The sequence below is a fragment of the Phaseolus vulgaris genome, chromosome 2 (assembly GCF_000499845.2).
Source record: "Phaseolus vulgaris cultivar G19833 chromosome 2, P. vulgaris v2.0, whole genome shotgun sequence".
NCBI classification, from domain to species: Eukaryota; Viridiplantae; Streptophyta; class Magnoliopsida; order Fabales; family Fabaceae; genus Phaseolus; species Phaseolus vulgaris.
This window is the reverse complement of record NC_023758.2, coordinates 30,981,921-31,006,863: the sequence shown is the minus strand read 5'-3', so window position 1 is coordinate 31,006,863 and position 24,943 is coordinate 30,981,921. Positions and strand designations below refer to the sequence as shown.

Genomic DNA, 24,943 nt, shown 5'->3' with positions numbered 1-24,943 from the left:
CTACGTGAGTTAGGTGACAACAAAATAAAACTTATGTACCAATCTCTCCACTCTCTTGCAGTTAGGTGACAACAAAATAAAATTAACGTATCAATCTCTTCACTCTCTTGTCAGTTAAGTGAGAACAAATAAAATAAAATTTTAAAATTAAAAAACTACTTTATTAACTTTTAAAATTATTAAATGTTTAAATAATCAAAATAAATTAATAAAACAAAATATTAAACAATAATAAAATAGAAAAACAATTTAAAGTCGTTAAAGTGAGAAATCCCTACCTTTATATATAGGTAATGATTTAACCTATTTAACTAGGTTAAATCCCTATATTTTATTACTTAGACAAAAAATATTTATACACTTTTTATTTGATCCTATAGTGTTGTGAATATACAATTTTTATTTATATCAAATTTTAATTGTACATTTTATTTTATCTTTTAATGTTGAAGATCTCATTGTAAAAATATTTTATAATATATAATTATATGTAAATCTCATCTTATAAACCGGTTTAATAAATTTGTGTTATAGTCTAATTTTTAATGTTATTTAGAGTTTATATTAAATTTTAATTGTATATTTTATCTTCTAATGTTGAAGATCTCATTGTATAAATATTTTATAGTATATAACTAGATGAAAATTGTATCTTTTAAGCCGATTTAATAAGGTTGTATTATAGTCTACTTTGTAATATGTTATTTAGAGTTTACCCTAGCGAGTGTATCATGTAAATATTTTATAGTATGTAATTAAATGCAAATCTTATCTTATACATCAGTTTAATAAAGTTGTGTTATAGTCAACTTTTTAATGTGTTATTTAGAGTTTATCCTATTGAATATTTGTGTTTGACTATTATTACATCATTATCATATCATTCTTAAATATATAGTATCACACATAAATTAGAGGTCTCGGTTGGAGACCCCACAAAAATAGAAATATTTCATAATATATAGATGAGTGCAAACTTTATCCAATAAAAATCTTATCCAATAAAAAATTACTATAAAATTAAATCATACTTAAATTCACTTCTTAATATAAAATTAATATAAAAGAAGTACACTCTTTACTAAATTTGACGAACCACTAAAAACACTTGATTTCTCTAGTAATAATGTACAGTTCCTCGGTGTAAAACAGTAAAATTAATATACAGTTCAAAGAGCACCTTTACACCAGTTGGATGAAACAGTTATCATTCACTTTTGTTTTAAGAAATATTTAAATAACGATTATTAATTTGACAAAAAGACAGAAAATAACATTTTTTACAGTAGGAGTGAGACTAGGTATCCAGAGTCACTCTAGATAGATATATCTGTATTTTTTTTGGTATCGTCTTTTTATCGTATAAATTAGTTAAACGAGGACAATCCTTCTCGATCCCGAATTCCCAATCACTCAGCTCTGAAGTCTGAAGGTACTGAAAGTGGAGTTGTTCACGGTCTCAGCGTTGGAGCAGTCTCGGATCCAGAATCGATGGCTTAGGGTAATTGATTACTCGCTTCCAGCAAGAAGATTTAGGATTTTTATATCGCATTATATTTTTTCTCTGATTTTACTTTAACATGTTTATTCGAGCCATAATGAAAATCTTCTTTTACTCGCCATTCTACTCTGTTAATCGCCATAATAGAGAGTCTAACCGAGAAACGAAAAATTGTCGTGTGTTGGTTACGTCGTCTTAGGTTCAAACGTAGTATCCTAAAGCTGAGAGGCTAGAGTCGTCTTCAGTTATCTTTATTTTGTGCGGAATCTGTAATTTACTCATACGATCATGGTTGGATGCATCTTACATGCCGTAAATTGTTGTGAATATGCAATACTAGGTACATAATATATATATACACACACATGTGTGTGTAGAGAGAGAGAGAGAGAGAGAGGTTAAGTACAATCACAGCAGAAACTGCTTATTCACTTAGTAAACTGTAATATTTTAGTTTATGGCTATTTTGTGTACACGCCCTGTAATAATGTATAGAGATAAATTTCAAGAGATGGACAAATATTTAGCTGTACTATTGTAATTGTTGTGTCTGGTTCTGTTCTATATTTCGTTTCTCATTGACTTCAATTGTGGCCATTCATAACTAGTGTAATTTTTTCAACTAATCTTGAATTTGGTGGGGAATCTGTTTTAAAATTTTCTCTCTTATTGTATGTGAAATTACTATTTGACTACAATAGTAGAAGACAATGATATTGACATATTAAGGTATTTATTTGTTTCATAATCTAGTGAATGTCTCATGTTTAGATGCCACTTGATTGTATATTATCCAATTTTCCTTCTCTGGTGCTTTTTAATTACATGACTGTCTTTTGTCTCAGGAAAGCAATCCTGGATGGTAACTACTATCTTGGAGGTCAAGTCACAGCTTCTAATATGTGCGCTGATAGTGTGTCCTCCTTGATTCAATGAATCAAATTAGAATGATCTTTTTTGGTTTTGCCAAATTGAGGGAATTACTTGTTAAAAGGAAAACTTTTTGGGCTTTGTCTGATGACACAAATTTGAAACTAGGCTGAAAAGTTCTCTTAAATAACATCGTTTCTGAGAATGGGTAAAGCCCAAGATAAAATGGCTGAAGCAACCAATAGACAGATTATCAATAGCACAAAATGCAAGGTAAGTGCAAAATTTTATAGAATTTATATTTTGTTTTCAGGATGTTGTTTTCCACATTTTAGCTAAACTCTTATCACTCACCACTTTGCTGATGTTTGATAATTTCAGACTGCAGAGAAATCAAATGAACATCCTGAATGGTTACCTGATGGTTGGATTGTGGAATCCAAAACTCGAAAAAGTGGTGCAAATATGGGATGTGGGTATAAGGTGGTAACAGAATCTCTTTAAGTATGATGCAAATATTACTGTTACACACCTTGACAACTTTGATTAGGACATCTTCTGTCATTTTTGTATCTATTTTCTATTCTTATAGGCTGCAGTAAGTTCTTGTTCTTCCATTTAAGGCCAGTTGCGGTTAGTTAGTAGATAGCATTGCTAGCAACACACAATTGCCAGCTTAAATCTATAACGTGCACAACTCCTTAGATCCAAATGTGCAACATGGATAAAGATTTCTGTTGAAGCATCTGTAGTGGAAAGTTTTCCTTGAAAATGTGAATCAAGAATTAGCTGGAAGCCCAAGAGATCTTTAGCTGCTCAATGCTTGGGTTGTTATTAGCAGGATTATCACAGGATCAACCAGAAATATATAGAATATGTGCTGATTCTTACTTGCAATTGTGTCTATTAGTATGTAGGACAAATGCAGTTTTTGTTCTCCTGATCTGCCTGGCTAGTGATGAGCATTGGTTTGAGCTGGTTTTTGGGACATACATTTCAATGCCGTATTCAAAATATTTATAATGGTTATACTCATTGGTAAAACTGTAAATACTACACTCTTCAATTAATGTGAACATATGATTATGTACCTCTTGATATTGTAATCTCTTGCTCTGTTTTGGAGTATTATTATTTGACGTATTAATTGCATAACAGCAATGTGGGTTTATCCTTTGTCTTGTATGTCCACTCTCCTCTATTAATTACTTTTAAAATGGTAAAGTAAATTTTTTAGTAATATATGCAGGTGAGCCTGTTGTGCATTTGCTGGTTGCCATTAATGATACATCTCATCATCATGCTGTAAATCTGTGTTTCTTTTTGCAGTGTTACATTGATCCAACTGGATGCAAATTCTACTCCAAACCTGAGGTGTTACGATATCTTGAGACTGTAAACAGCAACAGTCACAGTTCCAAGAAGGAAAAGATGCGCAAAAGCAATGTTTGTATCTCTTTGTCTCTCATCTCTATTTTTCTTTTAATTCTTGTTTACTTTATAATCAAAACTACTGTTTTTATTTTATCTTGTTATCGTCTATTAAACTGTTGTGGTACATGCACAATTGGTTATTCGCATAATAGGAATTTTGTGATGAATGAAGTTGTAGTGTCATGAGAATTAAAGATAATTAATTCAGGAGTTCTGTTTACTCTATCTTTGTGATTAAAAGACCAAGCTGTAACTTTAACTTGAAGATACAACCTTAATAAACAAAGTGTATTTGCTCAGCTGTGAAATGATGATGCAGTCTGTAATAAAAGATTCACTGGAGATGGAATACCTGCATTAAGTTCTACTTAAGTGTCTTGTTCACTCTTTTTGTGTGTCTTGTTGCTGTGTTTGGATTGAGCTTCTTTCACTGATATTTTTGTTAAGATGTCTTTCGTCCTAGTTTACTTTCTGGACTTTCGTATATACTTATTACTTGTATCTATCTATTTTGGTAGTCTGTCATTGGTGTCATCAATGCCTTAGTACTATCACTATCATCCTGGGTATTTTGGAACATGGCTATAACTAATTATCGTGTGTACTATAGCTGAAATTGTTAATGAAGGGCTTCTTTAAATTCTCTTGTTGATTTCATGGATCTTGTTCATTGCTAGGTCTAATGTTTATGACATAATTGGAATATTACAGTATTACTTGTTGAACCATCAATCATCTATAAAAAAGTTACTCATTGTTGTATTTCCGTTCAGCCTATAGACGTTGAAGCTACAAAATGTTTTCTTAACTTGTTCATTGCTAGGTCTAATGTTTATGACATAATTGGAATATTACAGTATTACTTGTTGAACCATCAATCATCTATAAAAAAGTTACTCATTGTTGTATTTCCGTTCAGCCTATAGACGTTGAAGCTACAAAATGTTTTCTTAACTTGGTGCTGGCAAGCTTTTTTGAATAAATACTATATGCTATCCCACTGATTGAAAATCCAAATTTAAATAATAAGTTGAGTACCTTATGATAGGTGCTTCTCACTTCAAAGTAATGATTAGGTAATGAAAATGCCTTGGATTTGAGAGTGTGGCATGCTAAAAGATTGAATAACTATCTTATAGCAATTGTTTTATGATGTGGCAAAAAATACACTTTAATTAACATGATTTTTAATTCCTACAGCAGGTCATGTAACATTATACTCTGCATGAATGTTTTGGTGTCAAAACAATTATTGTAATACTATCCAAAATTATTAAAATGAACAAAGACTGGAGGTGTGATTTGGAAGCTCTAGTGCATACCTTCAATTGGCAAAACAAGGAACAACGTGATTTCAATGAAGCACTAGCTTATAGCACGTTTGATGGACACTTGCCCATCCCAAACGTGATTTTCCTCAGTCAAACAAACGGGAATTAATCTAATGAACTTGTGTTTCTTTATGAGCAAACTTGATTCTGATCCTAAACCACAGTTTTATTAAAAGCAATAATTCTCTTGTGTTTACATTTAAGCACTGATATATGGTGGAATAAAACACGTGATACCCATCCAACTCTTTTATCAACTTGTGCATTTGAGGATTGCAGCTCTTGTTATTACTTGAACCATTTTCTCTACCTTTTTATCTGACCAAAGCCATGAAATAGGACAAAAAGTAGTTTCCTTTGATTAAATTTTAATTTTAATTTCAACACAGATTTTGTTGTACCTTTTATTTATAAATTATAATATAGATATTATATTTTAAAATTCATATCATGATCTGTTTTTCAGTAATTACAAATTTAAAAGTGACTTTTTTATCAATATCTTATGGAAACATTCATATCGTCAAAAATCACTTATGAAGTATAAGTATCCTAAAGCATGTCATTATATGCCCATTACTGACCAAAATCAAGTTTGCAAACTCCAGGCACACGTTAAATAAAATGCAGGGAGATATCAAAATGTTTCTTCATAATAAACTAGTAACTTAGTAAGTTTGGCATTAATTTTTCATTATAATGGTTGATAGTAAACAAATTCACTGTGCAGCATTATATGAATGTCAATCTGTTATCATTATCTGAATGTAACTTTTGTTTTAAAACTATTTAGCAAGGTAGCTCTGGATTCAGTAAAAGTATAATAGATGTGTAGCAGCACCTTTTAAAAATAGAGCGAATTCCTCTAACTCCCTCTGATTATTGAGATTACGCATGACCCCTTGTTTTTTTTTATTTTTTATGTTTATGTTATGTTAACTTCCTTGAAGGGGATCCAGTGTAATATTTTGTAAATAATTTAGGGGAGTCAGTGTAACGTATAAGGGGTGTCTATACAGTGATTTTCAAACAATTAATGAAAGATAGTGTAGGGATAAAAAGGGTGGAGGGGCATCGGTGGAAATTTGACTAGAGCTTACAGTGAGTTAGTGCAATTTGCTCTAAAATTTTGCTTATGAAATTGATTATTGAAAAAGTTCCTATTTAATCTATTGCATATTATTAGAACTTGGGAATCTGAGTTATCTTGATAAAATTGTTTTTCAATATGCAGTCTTTATAGTTTTGGAAATATTATTTTAGGACGCAGTTGAGAAGTCCACTGCTGAGGATTTACCACCTGATCAGATAGCAGATGTCAAAATGAAGAAGAGTAGTAATGGCTATAGAATAGATCCGGTATTGTACCTTTCAAAATATTGTTTGTGAAACTGAATATTGATTAAATTTCTATTTTGTCCACTGAATACTATTACAAGTTCGAAATTATGAGTTGATGTGATAAAATTGTTTTCCAATTTGCACTTTTTATAGTTTCTGAAACGTTGTTTTAGGATACGGTCGAGAAGTCCCCAGTTGAGGATTTACCACCTGGGTGGACAATAGAAGCCAAGGTTAGGAAGGGTGGTACTGGCAATAGGAAAGATCTGGTATGAAATTCCATCAATATTTGATAGATATACGGTTTGTTGTTCCCCTCCACCCAAAAGAAGATTTTTTTAATACAGGGCTTGCTAGAAAGTTAAAACTTGAATTTTTGAAAATAATCCTACAAAAATTATGGGAGTATACTTCCTTGTTTCTAGATGGAGTATTTTAGGAAATTATATTTTTGGACTTATTAAAATACTGTCAGACGTGTAGCATGCTATAATACTCCTAGAAACAAGTGGAAGTATATTAACAGCCTCCCTTTGGTACATTTGAAACAAAATAAAAGGGATATTTATGACTTATATAATCTTTCATTTCTGTCAAATCTAGTTTTTTTAATTGTATTTCTTCTTTTGGGAGGTGGTGGTTAGCAAATCAAATCTAGTTTGGTTTTTTACGTCATATTGTAATATATTGCTGTAGAAAAATGTTTAGTACTTATGTAAAATTATGATTGGGTTATACTTCCCACAGTTTTATATAGATCCGGTGAGTGGATATGTCTTTCGCTCCAAGAAGGATGCACTGCGCTATGTTAAGTCTGGTGATATAAGTGCGTGTGCGATTAAACCATTTAAACGACAAAACCAAGATGAAGACAAAGTATCTGTAAGGCTTGTCTACTCAATATGAATTATACTATCTGACAATGGTAGCTTTTATCAACTATTACTAATTCCCATTGCTTCTAACTGTTAACTATTAAAAGATTAAAAGGAAAGAAAACTCTGTCAATCACATTGTTTGATAGCAATCTGATCAATAGATAAGTTTAATATTCATGCACTGACAGTGTAAAATAGTTTTACATTGTCATCCAATTGTAAATGATTGCTGGTATGACTTCGAAGATAATTATTGTAAAAATCAACAAACTTACTATACATGGTGGATTTTATATGATGACTGTATAAAATTATTTTACCCTGTCAGTGCATAGGTTTTTCTCTATTAATCTATGCCCCTGCATAAGTAAATAGGTGTAGTTATTATTATCTGAATTAAGCTTGTGTTCTAAAACTATTAATCAAGGTAGCTATGGATCCAGTAAAAAGATAAAAAAAATATCATGTACCTTTTAAAATATTGTTCATCAAACTGATTCTTGAATAAATTTAGTATTATTAGAACTTGGAAGCTATGAGTTATCTTGACAAACTTGTTTTCGAATATGCACTCCTTATAATTTTTGGAAATTTATTTTAGAATGCTGTTGAGAAGTCCATCATAGAGGATTTACCACCTGGGCATTTAACAAAAGTCAAAATTAGGAAGGGCAGTAACGGCAAAAGGATAGATCCGGTATTGTACATTTTAAAATATCGTTAGTGAAATTGATCATTGGATTGGATGAATTTCTATTTTGTCCATTGAATACTATTAGAACTTTGAAAATTATGTTATTGTGATACAACTGTTTTTCAATATATTTTAGTTTTGGAAATGTTTTAGGATTCGGACAAGAAGTCCCAAGTTGAGGATTTACCACCTGGGTGGATAACAGAAGCCAAGGTTAGGAAGGGTGGTACTGGCAAGAAGAAAGATCTGGTATGAATTCATTGATATTTGACACATATATGCTTTGCTGTCCCTCTCCATCCGAAAGAGGAAAATTTCAATACTGAGCTTGCTAAGATACTTTTTTGTGTTTTATAAAGATTAAGCCAGCATTTTAAGAATTGGATTCATTAAAGTAATCCTATAAAACAAATAGGAGTATATTAGCACCCACTCAGACTAGTATACTTCTCTGTTTTTTAGATGGAGTATTTTGGGAAATTACAACTTGGACTTATTTAAATACTCGCAGAGGTTTATCCTGCTAATAAACTCCTAAAAAACAAGTATGAGTATATTAACAGCCCCCTTTTAATACATTTGAAATAAAACATATGGATATGAATATTGTATAATCTCGCTCTGTATCTCGTTTCTGTCAAATCTAGTTTTCTTTTGGGAGGTGGTTAGCAATAATATCCAGTTTGGTTTATTACATCATAGTGTAATATACTGCTTTCCAGATGTTTAGTACTTGTATAAATTATGATTGGTTCATACTTTCAACAGTTATATTTAGATCCAGTGAGTGGATATGTATTTCGCTCCAAGAAGGATGCACTGCGTTATGTTAATTCTGGCGATATAGATACGTGTGTGCTTAAACCATATAAAAGAGGAATCCAACATGAAGACAACATAACTGTAAGGCTTGTCTACTTAATATGATTTTCTATCTTACAATGGTAGCTTTTAGTAACTGTTCAAAGATTAAAAGAAAGAAAAACTCTATAAATCTTACTGGACTAGTTTGAAAACAAGCTGCAAATAAACAAGTTCGAGTTATTGTCAAAATTTTGATTACTGCATGCTTATTAATTTTTATATTCAACAGAACGTGGCTTGCATTCCTTTTGCACTTTCTATATTATCTTTCAATGGTATTCTAATGATGTACTATGGTGTATGATAGAATACGGTGGTTTAGGGTTTATGGTTTCAGAATACGGAAATTAACTGAAAAGAAAAAGTAAATTTTATTTAAGTTCCTTCTCCAACTCTGGATCAGTGGTACCCAGTCTAGGGTCAATCAACAAGTGCAAGAATGATAAAAAAATTATTTACTCCCTAGGAATTTGAGAACTTACTCTCCAACCCAGGACAAAATGACTACCTAACTGCCTCCCCTTAACCACTACAACAGCTTTGCTAACACTTCCCAACTATCAGAGCTAACCCACTTGATTCCTAGGCTCATTTGATGTAAACTTTATTAATTGGGGGCCCTGTTCCTAACAAATACCCTATCCCCCTTCCCCCCCCTCCAAAAGGAAAGAAATAGATAAATAAGTAAAAGATTCACCCTGTCCACAATATGTGGAAAGTTATCCTTGGCTTGACATTCTTGCCCACTCGTTTTGTCTCTCAATCTTGCTATATCTCAAAATTTGTCTTGAAATGCTTGAGTGATGGGTAGAACTCAGCAGCCTGCCCAACCTTGGTACTCGAACATAATGGGGCATGTTTCATTAAATTTTTTTCCAACCTTGATCTACCCAGGAAATGGCTGCCCTCTATTTTTCTTCCATCATTTCTCTGCCATTGACGGATTAGGTCGTTCCTCTCCATCATATCGTTAATGTATTTGTTCTCACTACTTTTCCTTCCATATGATTGGTTTCTTCACCACCACCTCCTTGGTTCTAAATCTTCCTCTTCAAACTTAATTATTGCTTCTGTTTTATAACTTGATTCTAATCCCACATCTTGAACCCGAACTAACTGGTCCAAATCATACTTGGGTTGGAATTTTTTATGCAACTCCTTTTGAAAACTCTACCCCATTATTGTCTTGGGATTGCTTGCGTCCCAAGTTCCACCATTAGTACCAATGTAGGCTTCTCCTTCCCGTACTAAGCATTTTGTGTAGTATGGCCTTCCAACAAATCATACATATATATTTATTTTTTAATTTGGGAAATCAAGATGAGAAAAATTTATAAATCTTGTTTTGTTTTTTGTTCAATATAGCAATCATCTACTGGCAAAAAACAGAAACTAAAGCAGTCTGCAACAAATCGCCGCCATTCTGTAGGTAAGAAGTCACAAAATGTGATATTTTAGAAATCACAAAATGCAACTGCACACACTCCTGACATGATGAAAACATTTGATTCAGGTAGCTTAGTGCTAATAAAAGTTATATTGTTGAAAGAATCAGAAGAAGTTCTCTGATGAAGATGTTTTTACTTAAATCCTGCAGATGATGTGCTAGAGAAGAACCACGTTGTGAATATGATGGAGCATGCTAGTGAAAAGAATCACAGCAACCGTAGTTTATCCAAAACTAAGGAGTCCAATGTGGCTCGCCGTTTTTCACGGAGACTTTCTGGGGTTGAACATGACCAGTTGACCTGTGTGGCCAATGAACAGGCTCTTCAAGTTCCTAAAAGAGATTTCGGAAAAAAGATAAGTATTTTAGACACTGATTTGACAAATAAATCATCTCAGCTGCCGAGTGGTGTCCTGGAAATTGGGCGTGAAGAGCAAGGAAAGGTGCTGTTGAACTCAAACAAATCTGGAACCAAGAAAGAAAAACAAATTTTTTGTCGTGCTTCAAAACGATTAGCTGGACTTCAACCCAAGCTGATGAGCAACTCCATTTCCCACAAAAAAGCTTATAAAAGTAAAAAGTCCAAAGGTGAGGTCAAAGCAACCTTGCAGCAAAGTGATGGTCAGCCAGTTATGGAGCTTGCAGATCATGCAACAATAAATGGAGAGTCGTCAAATAAAGGCAGAAAACTTCCCGAAGCCACACCCATAACTAGCAATCAACTGAAGAAATTTGACGACAAAGAAATAAATAAAGATGAGAAATCAGAACTTGCGCAATCCTTTGCATTTCATTATTCTTGGTCTGACCCATGCTTGGAATTTGCAATTCAGACCCTCACAGGTACATTACCGGTTGAAGATTCAACTGACAATGGTAATGCCAGGGTTTCTGAAACTAATACATCTCCCAAAAATAGGTTGGTTGAGAATGTTACAGGAAACAGCAGTGACAAAACCTCACGTGTAAATTCAAAGAAATCCAAGAACAAAAAGGAGCCTACAGTGCCAAGGCAGTTGTCAAAGCGACTTGCTGGCAATGAACCTGAGGTACTTCCTACTGAAAAAGCTGTTGAATACGCCGCCCCTCAAAAGTCGTGCAATGACAATGTAGCTGCTACTGCGAGTTTAACTAATGGAGTGTCTGGGCATCCTTATGACAGGGAAGAATCCAAACTTGTTGTCCAGGCATCTGACAGGTTGTGTCGTGAATCATTGAGCAAGATTGAGAAGTCATATGATACCAAAACGGTTCCCAATGAACAATTGCGGAGGCATGAAGATGAAAATGTCGATGATGAAAGATCATATTCACAGTTCCCCACACCTTTTGGGGACTCCTGGTCAGATCCTTGCTTAGAATTTGCAATTAAGACTCTTTCTGGTGCTTTGCCAGTTGATGCACCAGCTGCGGACATTTTACCTGCTGTGACTCCTGATGTTAGTGAGACCCCAAATAAGGAGACACTTCAGAGTATGGAGCAGAAGAGAATCGATGCTGAAACTCGTGATGATCCCTACCAGTCCCAGACCAAGATAGAGTTTAATACTGTTTGCCACACATCAAAACAAGTCCAGAACCAGCCCGAGGTGACGACCTACTCCACATCTTGTGGAACTGATCCAAAGTTTGCAACTGGAGAGTCTTACAAGGATGGAGACAGTGTAGCCAGGAATTCTAATGGAAGAGAGCCCCAACGTATTAAATCTGGGAACCCAATAGAAATTGATATAAACAAAACAATTCTCGAAGAAGAACCACAACCCGAAACAATAAACTACGATAATTCTGAAAGAGAATTCGGTGCTTCATTTATGGATTCTTGGTCAGATCCATGCCTAGAATTTGCATTTAATACTCTTTCAGGCACAATACCAGGAGAGGAAAATATAACAATTCCAGCATGTTTCCAGGAAAACGCGCATAGCCATGGCCAAAGAGGGGGTGTCTCGAATATGCCGGAATTTGGATTTTCCAGCATTTCTCATAGTGGTATCTCATTTCACAATAATAATATAGGGGATAACTCCAACTCAGTGCAACAGTCACCAGCGAGTTCTTCTTTTCTCCCCCAGGAAAAACAGGACCTCAACGGTTTCTGGGGGGTTGATCCTCCACAACCATACTTTCAGAATAATAATAATTTTCAGAGAAAGTGAGTTCGCAAAACATTGCTGGCTAGCTCCAGAATAATGCTTAACGTCTGTGCTTGTGAGAACACCTATATCAATGTCATCAATATGCATCCTGCACGGTAGTATAGACTGTTGTATCAATTAAGAAAATCGTATCTATTTCAATTTTAATTAGTTAACCGTCTAAAGTTTTACAATTACAATACACGAAAATTAAATTTGGGAAAATAAACAAGGTAAACTTTGCGTTGTTTGAGTTTTGTTTAACTCAATTGAAAATTATAAATGAAAATAGTTAAGAACAATTAAATATTTACATTCTACGTACCGAATGTTTTACTTTAGATAAATGCAAATTAAATGTATGAAAAATTTATATGTGAGGGGAAGTTATGTTGATAGATTATTCGAATTAAAACTCATTCTTACTGTTATTATGATGTACGAATACAAAATTTGAAACATCAATTAAATATAGTATCAATGAAATATCAATAATCTTAATTTTAATTTATCTAAAGAAATGAAGGATTTATATTGATTTGTAGTGCTAGTATTTTAGCGTGTGTAACAAAACAATGCATATGATAAATATATAAATTGATACAATTAAAATTAATAATGAAGTTGGATTTATGATAAAAAATATATATTTATATTATAATACAATATTAAATTTAACTATTTAAAATTAAGTTAGAAATTAAGAGAAACGCCTATAAATAAAAAGCTCGTGAAAATGTTTCCATTAACAAATAATTTTCAAAAGGACTACACTACAACTATTCTAATTTATATAGTGTAGAAAGTAAAATAAATAAATTACAGTACAATGTTAATGCATGCACTGACAGTATTTATAATCCAATTTACACATTGTTGCTTTTTACAGTATGAATGGGGGTGGGTGGGGGGTAATTTAACCATTGCAAAATAGATTTTTTTTCCTGATAAAAAAAATTAAAATCTGTTTCTTTTCTCTTGTAAAACTATAAACTAGTTAGTGGTTGTTAGACTCGGTCCATGTAAAATTACCAGGCCCAAAAAGCAACCCATGTGGACGAATGATTTTGTAATTGGATAAAACTAGGCCACTACTTGAGAAGTCTGCCATTTATTATTATGTATTTCAGTTTTAATTGTAAGGCCCATGACCCACTTATACCCTTAAAAGGCGCTAAGTAATATGAATGAAGGCAGAGAATGTTTTATGGTAACCCTAGTTTAGTATAGCAGTAGCACAAACCTAACAAATTGGTGCTTTCATTCCCGACCATGCCTCCCACAACAGTCTCCAAAAACCTAGAAGAGCTCATCACCAACATTCAAACACAACTCACGTTGATCCAAGGCCAGCTAGAGGACACCTCTAACCGACAATCCACCTTAGAAGCAAAGAACGACCACCTTCATTCTACATTCACATCATTCATGGACCAGGTAACCACCGTTTCTCATTCCGAGACTCAACTCCCACCATTGAGCCACTAGTCCACTCCTTTCCACAACCATCATCAACAACCTCCAACCCCAACCATAAGGCCACCGACACTGAACCTTCCCTTTTTTTTATGGTACACATCCCCTCGATTGGCTTTTTCAAGCAGACCAATACTTTTCTTTTTATCAAATACCCCCAGACCAGCGCCTTACATGGTGGGATTTCACATACAGGGGGACGCTCTATCCTGGTTTAAATGGCTGCACAATAACAATCTACTTACCGATTGGAATTCATTCACAAGGGCCCTGGAACTGCGTTTTGGGCCATCAACTTATATCAATCATCAAGTAGAGTTGTTCAAACTCCAGCAAACCACGTCAGTCACAGAATACCAAGGCAGGTTTGAAAGATTATGCAATTGTGTTGTGGGGCTCACTCCTAAAACTATACTTAATTGCTTTATTTCTGGTTTGCATACGAAAATACGTAGAGAGCTCATCATATTGAACCCATATTCTATAGCCCAAGCCATTGGTCTAGCTAAGCTTATTGAAGACAAACTCAGAGATTCCAAACCCAAACAGAACCGTTTTCAAACCCAGCCCTATCATCAACTTCCCCCTACATCCTCTTCAACACACCCACCCAGACCCACTACCATTGCACCACCAGCTACTCATCTCCCTATCAAACGTCTATCCTCATCTCAAATGCAAGAAAGAAGAGCCTTAGGGTTATGTTACAACTGTGATGAAAGATTCATTCCTGGTCACAAATGCACTACTTCTCAGTTCTTATTGCTTTTGGATGAACCAATATCCGAACCCATAGAGGATCCCTCCCCAGCTACGGATTACACAAACACCATACACTTTCACCTTTCCCTTCAAGCTCTCACCGGTACCATTTCCCCCAAAACCCTTAAATTCATTGGATTGATTCACAACCTCCTAGTCACTGTCCTTATTGACTCGGGCAGCTCCCACAACATTCTTCAACCTCGCATTGCCCATCATTTAAACCTAGCCATATCACCCAGCCCACCCCTTTCAGTAATGGTGGGAAATGGCGCCTTCATTAAGTGCCAAGGCATTTGCCCAATAGTTGACATCTCTCTCCAAAAATCTACATTCACTATTCCCTTTTACCTTCTTCCCGTTGAGAGCGCAGATGTGGTTTAGGGCATTGAAAGGCTAAGCACACTGGGATCCATCCAAGCAGATTTTTCAATTCCCAGTATAGCCTTTACACACAACCAGCAACACATCACTTTACAAGCTTCCAATTCAACTGCCCCATCAACCACCACATATCACCAATTTTGTCACTACCTATCCACTAATTCTATTGCCTCCTTACACCTTTTATTAGTGGAACCAACCAACTCTCCTACACCCATCACAACTGAGTGTAACAACCCTGCCTCCCCGTTAGTCAATCTGCCCTTACCCATAAAATCACTTCTTCAAGAATATCAAAGCATTTTTCAAAGACCTTGTGGGTTACCTCCACAAAGACCCCATGACCACCACATTCCTCTGTTATCCAACACCTCACCTATCAGAGTGAAACCATATCGCTACCCCCATCACCACAAGGAAGTTATTACCTCACTCATTTCTGAGATGCTGCAGGAGGGTATTATTCAACCCAGTACCAGCCCGTTTTCGTCCCCAGTCCTATTGATAAAAAAAAGGATGGAACATGGCGTTTTTGTGTGGATTACAAAGCCCTGAATGCAGCCACTGTGCGTGACCATTTCCCCATTCTCACTATTGATCAATTGCTAGATGAGTTAGCTTCAGCTACTGTTTTTACTAAAATAGACTTGCATTTTGGTTACCACCAAATACTTCTAGTTCCTGAAGACACTCACAAAACAGCTTTCCGCACTATTGATGGCCACTACGAATTCTTAGTGATGCCATTTGGTTTAACTAACGCTCCTTCTACTTTTCAGGCAGCAATGAATGATCTACTGAGACCATATCTTCGCCGGTTTGTCCTAGTTTTTTTTATGATTTTTTGATTTATAGTCCAAACTTGCAGGAGCATACTGTTCATCTCAAAACTATATTGGAAGTATTACAAAATCAAAAATTCTTTGCCAAGCTCTCCAAATGCAGTTTCGCAACCACAGAAGTCAGTTACTTAGGCCATATAATTTCTGCTCAAGGAGTACACCCAGACCCAGATAAAGTCAGGGCCATCCACAAATGGCCTCAGCCACGCTCACTCACGGAATTACGGGGTTTCTTCGGCCTCATCGGATTCTACAGAAAATTCATCAAGCAATACGCCACTCTTGCCACTCCTCTCACCGACTTATTACAGCACCATAAAATTACATGGTCTAAACTCGCGCAGCAAGCATTTGAAAATCTAAAATTACACATAGCAAAAGTGTCTACCCTACACCTGCCAGACTTCAAGCTTCCTTTTGTGGTAGAGACAGACGCTTCCGTCGTGGCCGTTGGTGTTGTTCTTAGTCAATCAGGGCGTCCGCTGGCTTTCTTCAGTAAAAAAAGATGAGTGTCAAACTCCAAGCTTCCTCAGTGTATGTACGCAAGATGTACGCCATTACAGAATCCATAAAAAAATGGCGTAAGTATCTCATAGGTCAGCATTTCAAAATCATTACAGATCAAAAGAGCCTAAACACACTACTTTCTCAAATCATACAAACCCCAGAGCAACAGAAATGGACAGCAAAATTACAAGGGTATGATTTTCAGATTGTTTACTGACCTGGGAAGGAGAATGCAGTGGCTGACGCCCTTTCAAGACAAAGAGAGAATCAATCAACCATATTGTTCGCTCTATCATCGCCCATTCCTCAGCTTGTTCGCGACCTCCAACAGTATCTTGCATCCACAGAAGGTCAGGAAGTTATTCATGCATGCACCAGCAGTCAAACACAACCGAGCCTCTTCTCCACTAGCCAAGGGTTACTATTCTTCTGCCATTAGATTTTTGTGCCTGCAGTGCATGACTTTCGCCACCGCATCATGGTCGAATTTCACGCTACCCCTGCAGGCGGCCATTCCGACATTAAACCCACGCTTAAGCGTATAACTACTTCTTTTTATTAGCCGAAATGGACCAGAGACGTCCACCGTTTCATCCAACAATGCCCCACATGTCAACAAAACAAATACATGCCAACCAAAACTCAGGGGTTATTACAACCACTACCGATTCCAAAACAGGTATGAGAAGAAATATCAATGGACTTTATAACTCACTGATAAGTGTCTAATTTCAGTAATATTTCATATTAAAATATAGGCACTTATGAGGATTTATTGCTAATTTACATATAAAATAATTCCTAATTTATGAATTTATACCTTTTTACATTTTTTATGATCTTTATTTGAATAAGAGTATTTTATTCTCAAATTTGGTGTTAATTGCAGATTTCTAAGGAAGATTGAAGATTTGGATTAAAGATGAATGATTTGAGCTAAAAAGATAAAGATAAAAGGTCCCAGAATGGAAAAGATGCAAAGAAAGATTGGGCCTTTTTTATGTTTTATCATTTAGCCCATTAGCGCGACATAGGAAACAACCTAACCCTAGAAAACTAGGATAAATAGAGGGCTAGAGGCTCAACCTTAGTGTGGCAGATTGAGAGGAAAACACCATAGAGTGAATTGTAACCCAATTGAGAGAATGGAAGGTGATAGAAGTATGCGTGGCTAATTCTACCCTTTGGGATTGGGAGTAATCTGCTCAAACTCTTATGTATTGAGGTGATATTTTATATATTAATATTCAGTTCTTGATTGATTATTGGTATTGTTGTTTTACTTTTAATTTTCCGTGACAAATTGAGAATCTTAAATCTGACCGGGAGGTATTTTTAGGGTTCGGACCTAAACAACAATACTTAACATATTTGAGTGCTAGGAATAGACTTGAAATGTTAATTGCTATTAAACGTCCGAGCTTCGTTCTAAGTTGTTCTTATAATTATGCGAGGGATCGATAGTTAGGGAACATTCTTAAGGATTTTATATGCGAGGAATCGATATAAATGATTTTTATACGGGCATCAATTTCAATTAAAAAACTTAATATTGACATGTTAATCAAAATACATGAGAGTGAGAGAGATGAAACCTAATCCCTATTTTTCCAATTGAAACAATTAATTCTTTGTCTGTTTTCTTATTGATCATCGCCAATACAACCACTCTCAATACACTTTTAATTGTTTTGTTCTATATTTAGCGATTATTGTACTTGATAATTCACTGTTCCTTGTGGGATCGATATCCGTCCTTAGGGACAATTATTACTTCTGACAAACGCGGTGCACTTGCCGTAAAAAGTCATCAAGTTTTTGGCGCCGTTGCCGGGGAACAGATTTGATTTGTTGAGTATAATTTCCTAAATATTGTAAATATTTTATTTTTATTTTTATTTTTTTGTTTGTTTTGATTTTGTTTATTTTATTAAAATTAGATTTGATTTTATTTTATTATAGATTTGCTGTTTTAAAAAAAAGAAAGTTGTTGATTTTATATTATTTTCTTTTCTTTTCTTTACGTTATTTAATTTAGTTTATTTTTATTTTATTTTGTTTTGATTTTGATTTTGTTTTATTATATTTTATTTTAGTTTTTTTTAGGATTAGTTTACGTAGTTTTATTTAGATTTACGTAACTGTTATTTATTTGTTTTAATTATTATTTTTACTAGTCTTAAGTTTTATTTTTACGTAAGTTAGTTAGAAATTTTGTTAGTTGTTTACAATTATATTTTTTAGTTTTATTCTGGTTTAGCTTTATTTTATTTATTATTTTATTCCTAGTATTTATTTTTTATTTTTATGTACGTTATTTTTTGTTTTTATGTTTTCTTTTATTCTGTTTTTAGTTTTGGTTTTATCTGTATATATTGTTTTTAATATTTTTGTTATTTTTCTCTTAACATCATTTAGTGTTTTATTTTTATTTTTATTTTATTTTGCAGATTTGTTTTTATTTTTTTTTATTTTTATTTTTTTTAAAAAAAATACTTTGTTTTTTTTTCTCACTAATATGTTTTAGGAAGAAAGCAACATGGCAGAAGAGCAAGCACCACCTACACTTGGAGATTATGTCATGTACCAAGGACCAAGGCATTATTCTAGTATCGCAATACCTGCTACCGCTAAGGCCTTGAAAATAAATCCTAATTTTCTCACTATCATCATTACTCATCAATTCAAAGCAATGGATCATGAGGATCCATGTTCACATTTGTCTACATTTTATGAATTGGTGGGAACAATGGGCTTTCAATCAAGTGATCTTGAAAATGCTTATATGCGTTTGTTTTCTTTGTCATTGGCAGGAAAGGCTAAGGATTGGCTCAGATCACTTCCAAATCAGAGTCTCACTAGTTGGAAGGAGGTAGAGGAAAAATTCCTGCAAAGATTTTTTCCAATTTCTCGCTACATCAAAGCAAAGTCTGAAATTTCTGTGTTCAGACAAGGAGTAGATGAATCATTCTGTGAGACATGGGAAAGATTTAAAATGTTACTTAGAAAATGCCCAAATCATGGGTTTGAAGATATTGCTCAACTGAGCATATTTCTCTCCGGTCTCAGATCTGACACAAAGATGCTCCTAGATGCTGCAGCTGGAGGCACAACGATGACTCTTGATGTAGAACAAGCGACAAGGATTATTGCTGCATTGGCGTCAACTGATTATCAATCTCAACATGATAAACAAAATACTCAGAAGGAAGGTTCGTTAGAAGATGCACTCTTGGCTCAAAATAAAATTCTGACACAACAGATTGAGCAACTAACCGCACAAATGGCTAAATTGTCCCAACAGTTATATGTTGTGCATTCATCTCAAAGCCAGAGTCACTCAATCATGTGTGATTTTTGTGGAGGTGATCATCCTAATGGTCATTGTTTTTATCAGAACAATTCACCTGAAGTTGAGGATCCATCCATGCTTGAAAGAATGAATAAAGTTGAAGACGCTCTAACAAAGATTGTGAGCGCGCAAGACAATATTGTGAAAGCGCAGGACAATGGCATGGCCATGATTAGGAGCATAAAGATCCAGATGGGACAACTGACCAAACAAATTGCACAAATTCCAGAGGAACAAAATGGCCAGTTTTCAGTCAATAGCCAAACCAATTCAAAAGAGCATTGCGATAATGTAGTTGCTGAACAAGAAGAAAAAGATGAGACAAAGGGGAAGAGAGATGAGAAAGAGAGAAGTGAGGAGGAAAAAATAAAGAGGAAAAGTGAAAATAAGGAGAGAGGAGTTCTTGAAAAAGATTTATCATATCCTCATTCTCCTTCAAAAAAAGAGAAGGAAAGAAAATTCTTTGATAAATTGCTCCCTAAAAATTATTTTGCAGGAAATTTGAAGCAAGATTCAACATTTGAAAGATTTCGAAAGAATAGGAGCTATATTGAAGAAAGAAATATAGAGCTGGAGGATGGATACAATGTCATTATTCAAAAAGGCTTGCCTAAAAAATTCAAGGACCCAGGGAGTTTTAACCTTCCCGTGTCTATAGGTGCTTTATTAGTAGCCAATGCTTTATTGGATTTGGGAGCAAGCGTAAATATAATTCCTTTGGCAATGCTGAAGAAAATAGAGGATTTGGAGATTAAACCCACCAAGATGACTTTAAAGCTAGCTGATCAAGTAACCTAGTATCCGTATGGTGTGGTTGAAGATGTTCTTGTCAAGGTGGATAAATTCACATTCCCTGTGGATTTTGTTGTGATGGACATGAAAGAAGATGAGGAGGTTCCCTTGATACTTGGAAGACCCTTTATGAAGACTGCTAGAATCATAGTTGATGTCGACAAAGGAGAACTTCAAGTTAGAACTCAAGATGAGGAGGTAACTTTAAATCTTTTTTATGGTCATAAAAATTTTAATGCAGGAGAAGAATGTGTACAGAATGATGCAACAAAGAGAGTTGTCCATCTTGAAATAAACAGGCGTCAAGCTAGATGACGTTAAACGAGCGCTTACTGGGAGGCAACCCAGTCCACATTTTAGTTTTATGTTGTTATCTTTGTTTATTTTATTTTTCAAAAAAAAAATATAAAAAAAATCTTGTATGCCTCCTAATCATTTTGCAGGTTATGTATTTTGACCTGAGGACAGGTTCTATTAGTTAAGGGGGCAGATCCAGCAAATGAAGCAAGATTATAGATAAAGATTTTAACAAAAAGCTGGATGACTTCTTAAGAAGAGAGGATTGAGCAAAAATATGGTTCTATCTATCTAATTCTCTTTTCTTTTCAATTATTTAAATTTTATTTTCTGTTTAGTTTTTATTTATTTTATTTTATTTTTCGGTTATTTTGTTTTTTGTTTATTTGCTTTTTTTTAGTTTGTTTTAAATGCTTATTTTGTATTTTGAATAAATTTGTTGTTTTTTATAGTTTGTTAGTTTTAGGTTTTGAATTTTCTTTCTTGAATAAATTTCCAGTTTTAATTTGTTTGCTTTCTAGTTTATTTTTCTCAAATAAAAAAGAACTAGAATATTAATTTTGAATTGTGGAAAAAAGAATTTGTGTTTAAATATTAAATAGTGAGATGAATTAGACACAGGTTAGAAAAGAAAATTAGATTGAATCCTTATTCAAATGTAGTTAAAAGTATGATACATAAATTTAACAGGATGATTGATTAGGACAGATAATGACAAGACAAAAAGGAATTAGACCAATTAAACCAAGTGAGTGTGTGAACCTTAAACAGTTTGAGAGTTTTACTGATGAATTGACAGTTATGGTTGCTTAATTTTTATTTTTGTTGCATCATAAAAGAGCATGAAGATGTTTGAGGCATTTGTTTGTGTTAATTAGGAGCCAGGGCCAAAAAGCCAACCTTTATATTAGAATTCCATTTTTTTTATCCCCTTTGGGCCAAGAATTTTTTTGTTAATATTGCACCTTAACCTTTATTGATATAATTTCCTACCCTTTAGCATGTTTAAGGAAGGAGAACATAAATGCAATACTTATAGAAAAGGGAATGTTGGTTCTGATTGTGAAAGTCAAAAAGTTGAAAATAGGAAGAATCTTTTCCTATTATTGAAAAGAAAAAAAAGGAACAGAAGAAGAAAAATAAATAGAAAAGAAAGATAGAAAAATTTCATGAAAATCATGAAAAGTCAAAAAGAAAATGAGGGAAAATGTGACATCGAAAGAAAGTGATAATTAGATAACATATATGTTCTCTATAATTGAATTGTAGATATGTTCTTCTTCTTTAATATGTGCATTTTGTTATATAAGAAAAACCAATATTTTTTGGAAGCCCAACCTCATTACAACCCTGGAAAAGACCTCAAGATTCATGTTTCTAATATGTTTGTGATTTGAAGATGAAATGAAAAGCAACTGTGATTTGTTATGATTCAGTGAAAATAGAGAGAAACAAACACTTACCCGTGAAACACTTACCCGTGAGCATATGAGAAGATATTCCTTGATGAATTGTCATTTATTTGTTTTGATTTGATCCTGGAAATTGATTGTGTCTATAATTATCTATATTTGAATTTGGAAGCATCATAAGTTTCTAATTTGATCTATTGTTTAGTGAATTAAGCTGTTTGATATTTAAATTCAAATATATTCATTTACTTTGCTTGAGGACAAGCAAGATTCTAAGTTGGGGAGAGTGATAAGTGTCTAATTTCAGTAATATTTCATATTAAAATATAGACACTTATGAGGATTTATTGCTAATTTACATATAAAATAATTCCTAATTTATGAATTTATACCTTTTTACATTTTTTATGATCTTTATTTGAATAAGAGTATTTTATTCTCAAATTTGGTGTTAATTGCAGATTTCTAAGGAAGATTGAAGATTTGGATTAAAGATGAATGATTTGAGCTAAAAAGATAAAGATAAAAGGTCCCAGAATGGAAAAAGATGCAAAGAAAGATTGGGCTTTTTTTTATGTTTTATCATTTAGCTCATTAGCGCGACATAGGAAACAACCTAACCCTAGAAAACTAGGATAAATAGAGGGCTAGAGGCTCAACCTTAATGTGCAGATGGAGAGGAAAACACCATAGAGTGAATTGTAACCTAATTGGGAGAATGGAAGGTGATAGAAGTATGCGTGGCTAATTGATTGATTATTGGTATTGTTGTTTTACTTTTAATTTTCCGTGACAAATTGAGAATCTTAAATCTGACCGGGAGGTATTTTTAGGGTTCGGACCTAAACAACAATACTTAACATATTTGAGTGCTAGGAATAGACTTAAAATGTTAATTGCTATTAAACGTCTGAGCTTCGTTCTAAGTTGTTCTTATAATTATGCGAGGGATCGATAGTTAGGGGACATTCTTAAGGATTTTATATGCGAGGAATCGATATAAATGATTTTTATACGGGCATCAATTTCAATCAAAAACTTAATATTGACATGCTAATCAAAATACTTGAGAGTGAGAGAGATGAAACTAATCCTTATTTTTCCAATTGAAACCACTAATTCTTTGTTTGTTTTCTTATTGATCAGTGCCAACACAATTAATTTAAAACTCTTTTAATTGTTCTGTTTTTATGTTTTTATATTTAACGATTATTGTACTCGATAATTCACTGTTCCTTGTGGGATCGATATCCGTCCTTAGGGACAATTATTACTTTTGACAAACGCGGTGCACTTGCCGTAAAAAGTCATCAGTCACCTTCCAAGTTCGGCAGGGCACTCGGTCATTTAGGTTGTTTGGATTAGACTCACAAAATATGCTCACTTTATAGCCCTTCCGACGCACTTCACGGCCCAACAGCTAGCCAAGCGTTTTTCTGTGGAGATATGTTGCCTTCATGGACTGCCCAAATCCATTGTGTCAGATAGAGACCCCTTATTCGTGAGTTCCTTTTGACAACATCTGTTCAAGGCACAGGGAACAAAGTTAAATTTCAGTTCATCTTACCACCCTCAAACTGATGGCCAAACAGAGGTGTTAAACCGCGGCTTAGAAGCGTACCTGAGATGCTTCGTGGGTAACCAACCTAATAGGTGGTATCAATATCTGCACTTGGCAGAACTGTGGCACAATACCACATACCATTCAGCGATTGGAACACCCCTATTCCATGCGTTATACAGTCGGCAGCCACCCACCATCACAGACTTTGTTAACACACTAAATGTCGAAACCACCATTCAAGAGACGCTGACGGAGCACACCATTATCCTCCATGACCTTCGGGAATACTTGCGTCTCACATGCCAACGCATGTGCGACCAAGCCAATCGCCATCGCACCGATCGCTCCTTTGACGCCGGCGACTGGGTGTGGGTGCGCCTTCATCCCTACCGGCAACGATCGTTAGTTCGACGTCCAAATCAAAAGTTGGGTCCACGATATGCAGGGCCATACAAAGTCCTCCGTCGCATCGAAGCGGTGGCTTACGAACTCCAGTTACCGGAGTCGGCTTGAGTTCACCCGGTCTTCCACGTTTCACTTTTAAGACCTTTCAAAGGGTCAGTTGGAGAGTCCCCCTCGCCCTATTCTGAATCCACTCGATTTTCTCTTCCATCAGCACTTAACTCAACTCAAACTCCAAATCAAAAGTATCTGAACCCACCGCACATGGAGACCAATGAGCACATGACAGGTGTTCCACTCACAGATAACACAAACTTACCCCGCCTCGAGCCTTACGCACACGCGCATCCTTCCACGTCTCTTAATGATCTGTACACACCTCCTGCAGAAGCCACTGGACGCGCGACACGCGGCACACTCATAGGCGGTGCGGTGCTGCCACACCTCGAGCCCAACGCTCAAAACACTCCAACCACACCTAACCCTAATCCTACAACAACTACAATTTCTCACAACCCTAATGCGTCTGCAACCCAACCCACCAAGGCCCAAATTAACGTTGCACTTTCGTCAAACCCTAATTCTGCAACGGCTAGTCTCCCTTACAACTCTAGCACACCCACAACTCGACCCACTAAGGCCCAATCTCTCACGC

At 34.7% G+C, this 24,943-nt stretch overlaps 1 protein-coding gene, 1 long non-coding RNA gene and 1 pseudogene across 9 annotated transcripts; 1 reads left to right on the top strand and 2 right to left on the bottom strand.

The window, feature by feature from the left end:
- Positions 1 to 1,262: 1,262 nt before the first annotated feature.
- Positions 1,263 to 12,674, top strand: LOC137811397 (methyl-CpG-binding domain-containing protein 13-like). 5 transcript variants are annotated; one of them, XM_068613125.1, is made up of 12 exons: positions 1,285 to 1,501; positions 2,347 to 2,644; positions 2,753 to 2,854; positions 3,701 to 3,817; positions 6,400 to 6,495; positions 6,651 to 6,746; positions 7,225 to 7,359; positions 7,957 to 8,052; positions 8,203 to 8,298; positions 8,818 to 8,952; positions 10,279 to 10,342; positions 10,511 to 12,674. In XM_068613125.1, exons 2-12 carry the CDS (start codon positions 2,576 to 2,578, stop codon positions 12,517 to 12,519), a joined length of 3,015 nt encoding a protein of 1,004 aa, XP_068469226.1. In that variant the 5' UTR covers positions 1,285 to 1,501; positions 2,347 to 2,575; the 3' UTR covers positions 12,520 to 12,674. The 5 variants fall into 5 exon arrangements, with proteins under 5 accessions (XP_068469227.1, XP_068469226.1, XP_068469229.1 ...); XM_068613126.1 differs by lacking the exon at positions 7,957 to 8,052 and having other exon boundaries at positions 1,263 to 1,501; XM_068613127.1 differs by lacking the exon at positions 8,818 to 8,952 and having other exon boundaries at positions 1,358 to 1,501.
- A 3,378-nt stretch (positions 12,675 to 16,052) lies between these two features.
- Positions 16,053 to 24,852, bottom strand: LOC137811395 (uncharacterized). 4 transcript variants are annotated; one of them, XR_011081076.1, is made up of 3 exons: positions 23,944 to 24,852; positions 23,641 to 23,844; positions 16,053 to 17,020 (listed from the first exon to the last, which is right to left on the bottom strand). It is a non-coding gene; the product is annotated as an uncharacterized lncRNA (long non-coding RNA). The 4 variants fall into 4 exon arrangements; XR_011081075.1 differs by having other exon boundaries at positions 16,053 to 17,017; XR_011081077.1 differs by having other exon boundaries at positions 16,053 to 17,014.
- On the bottom strand, positions 19,391 to 19,496 carry LOC137813185 (small nucleolar RNA R71; annotated as a pseudogene).
- Positions 24,853 to 24,943: the final 91 nt, after the last annotated feature.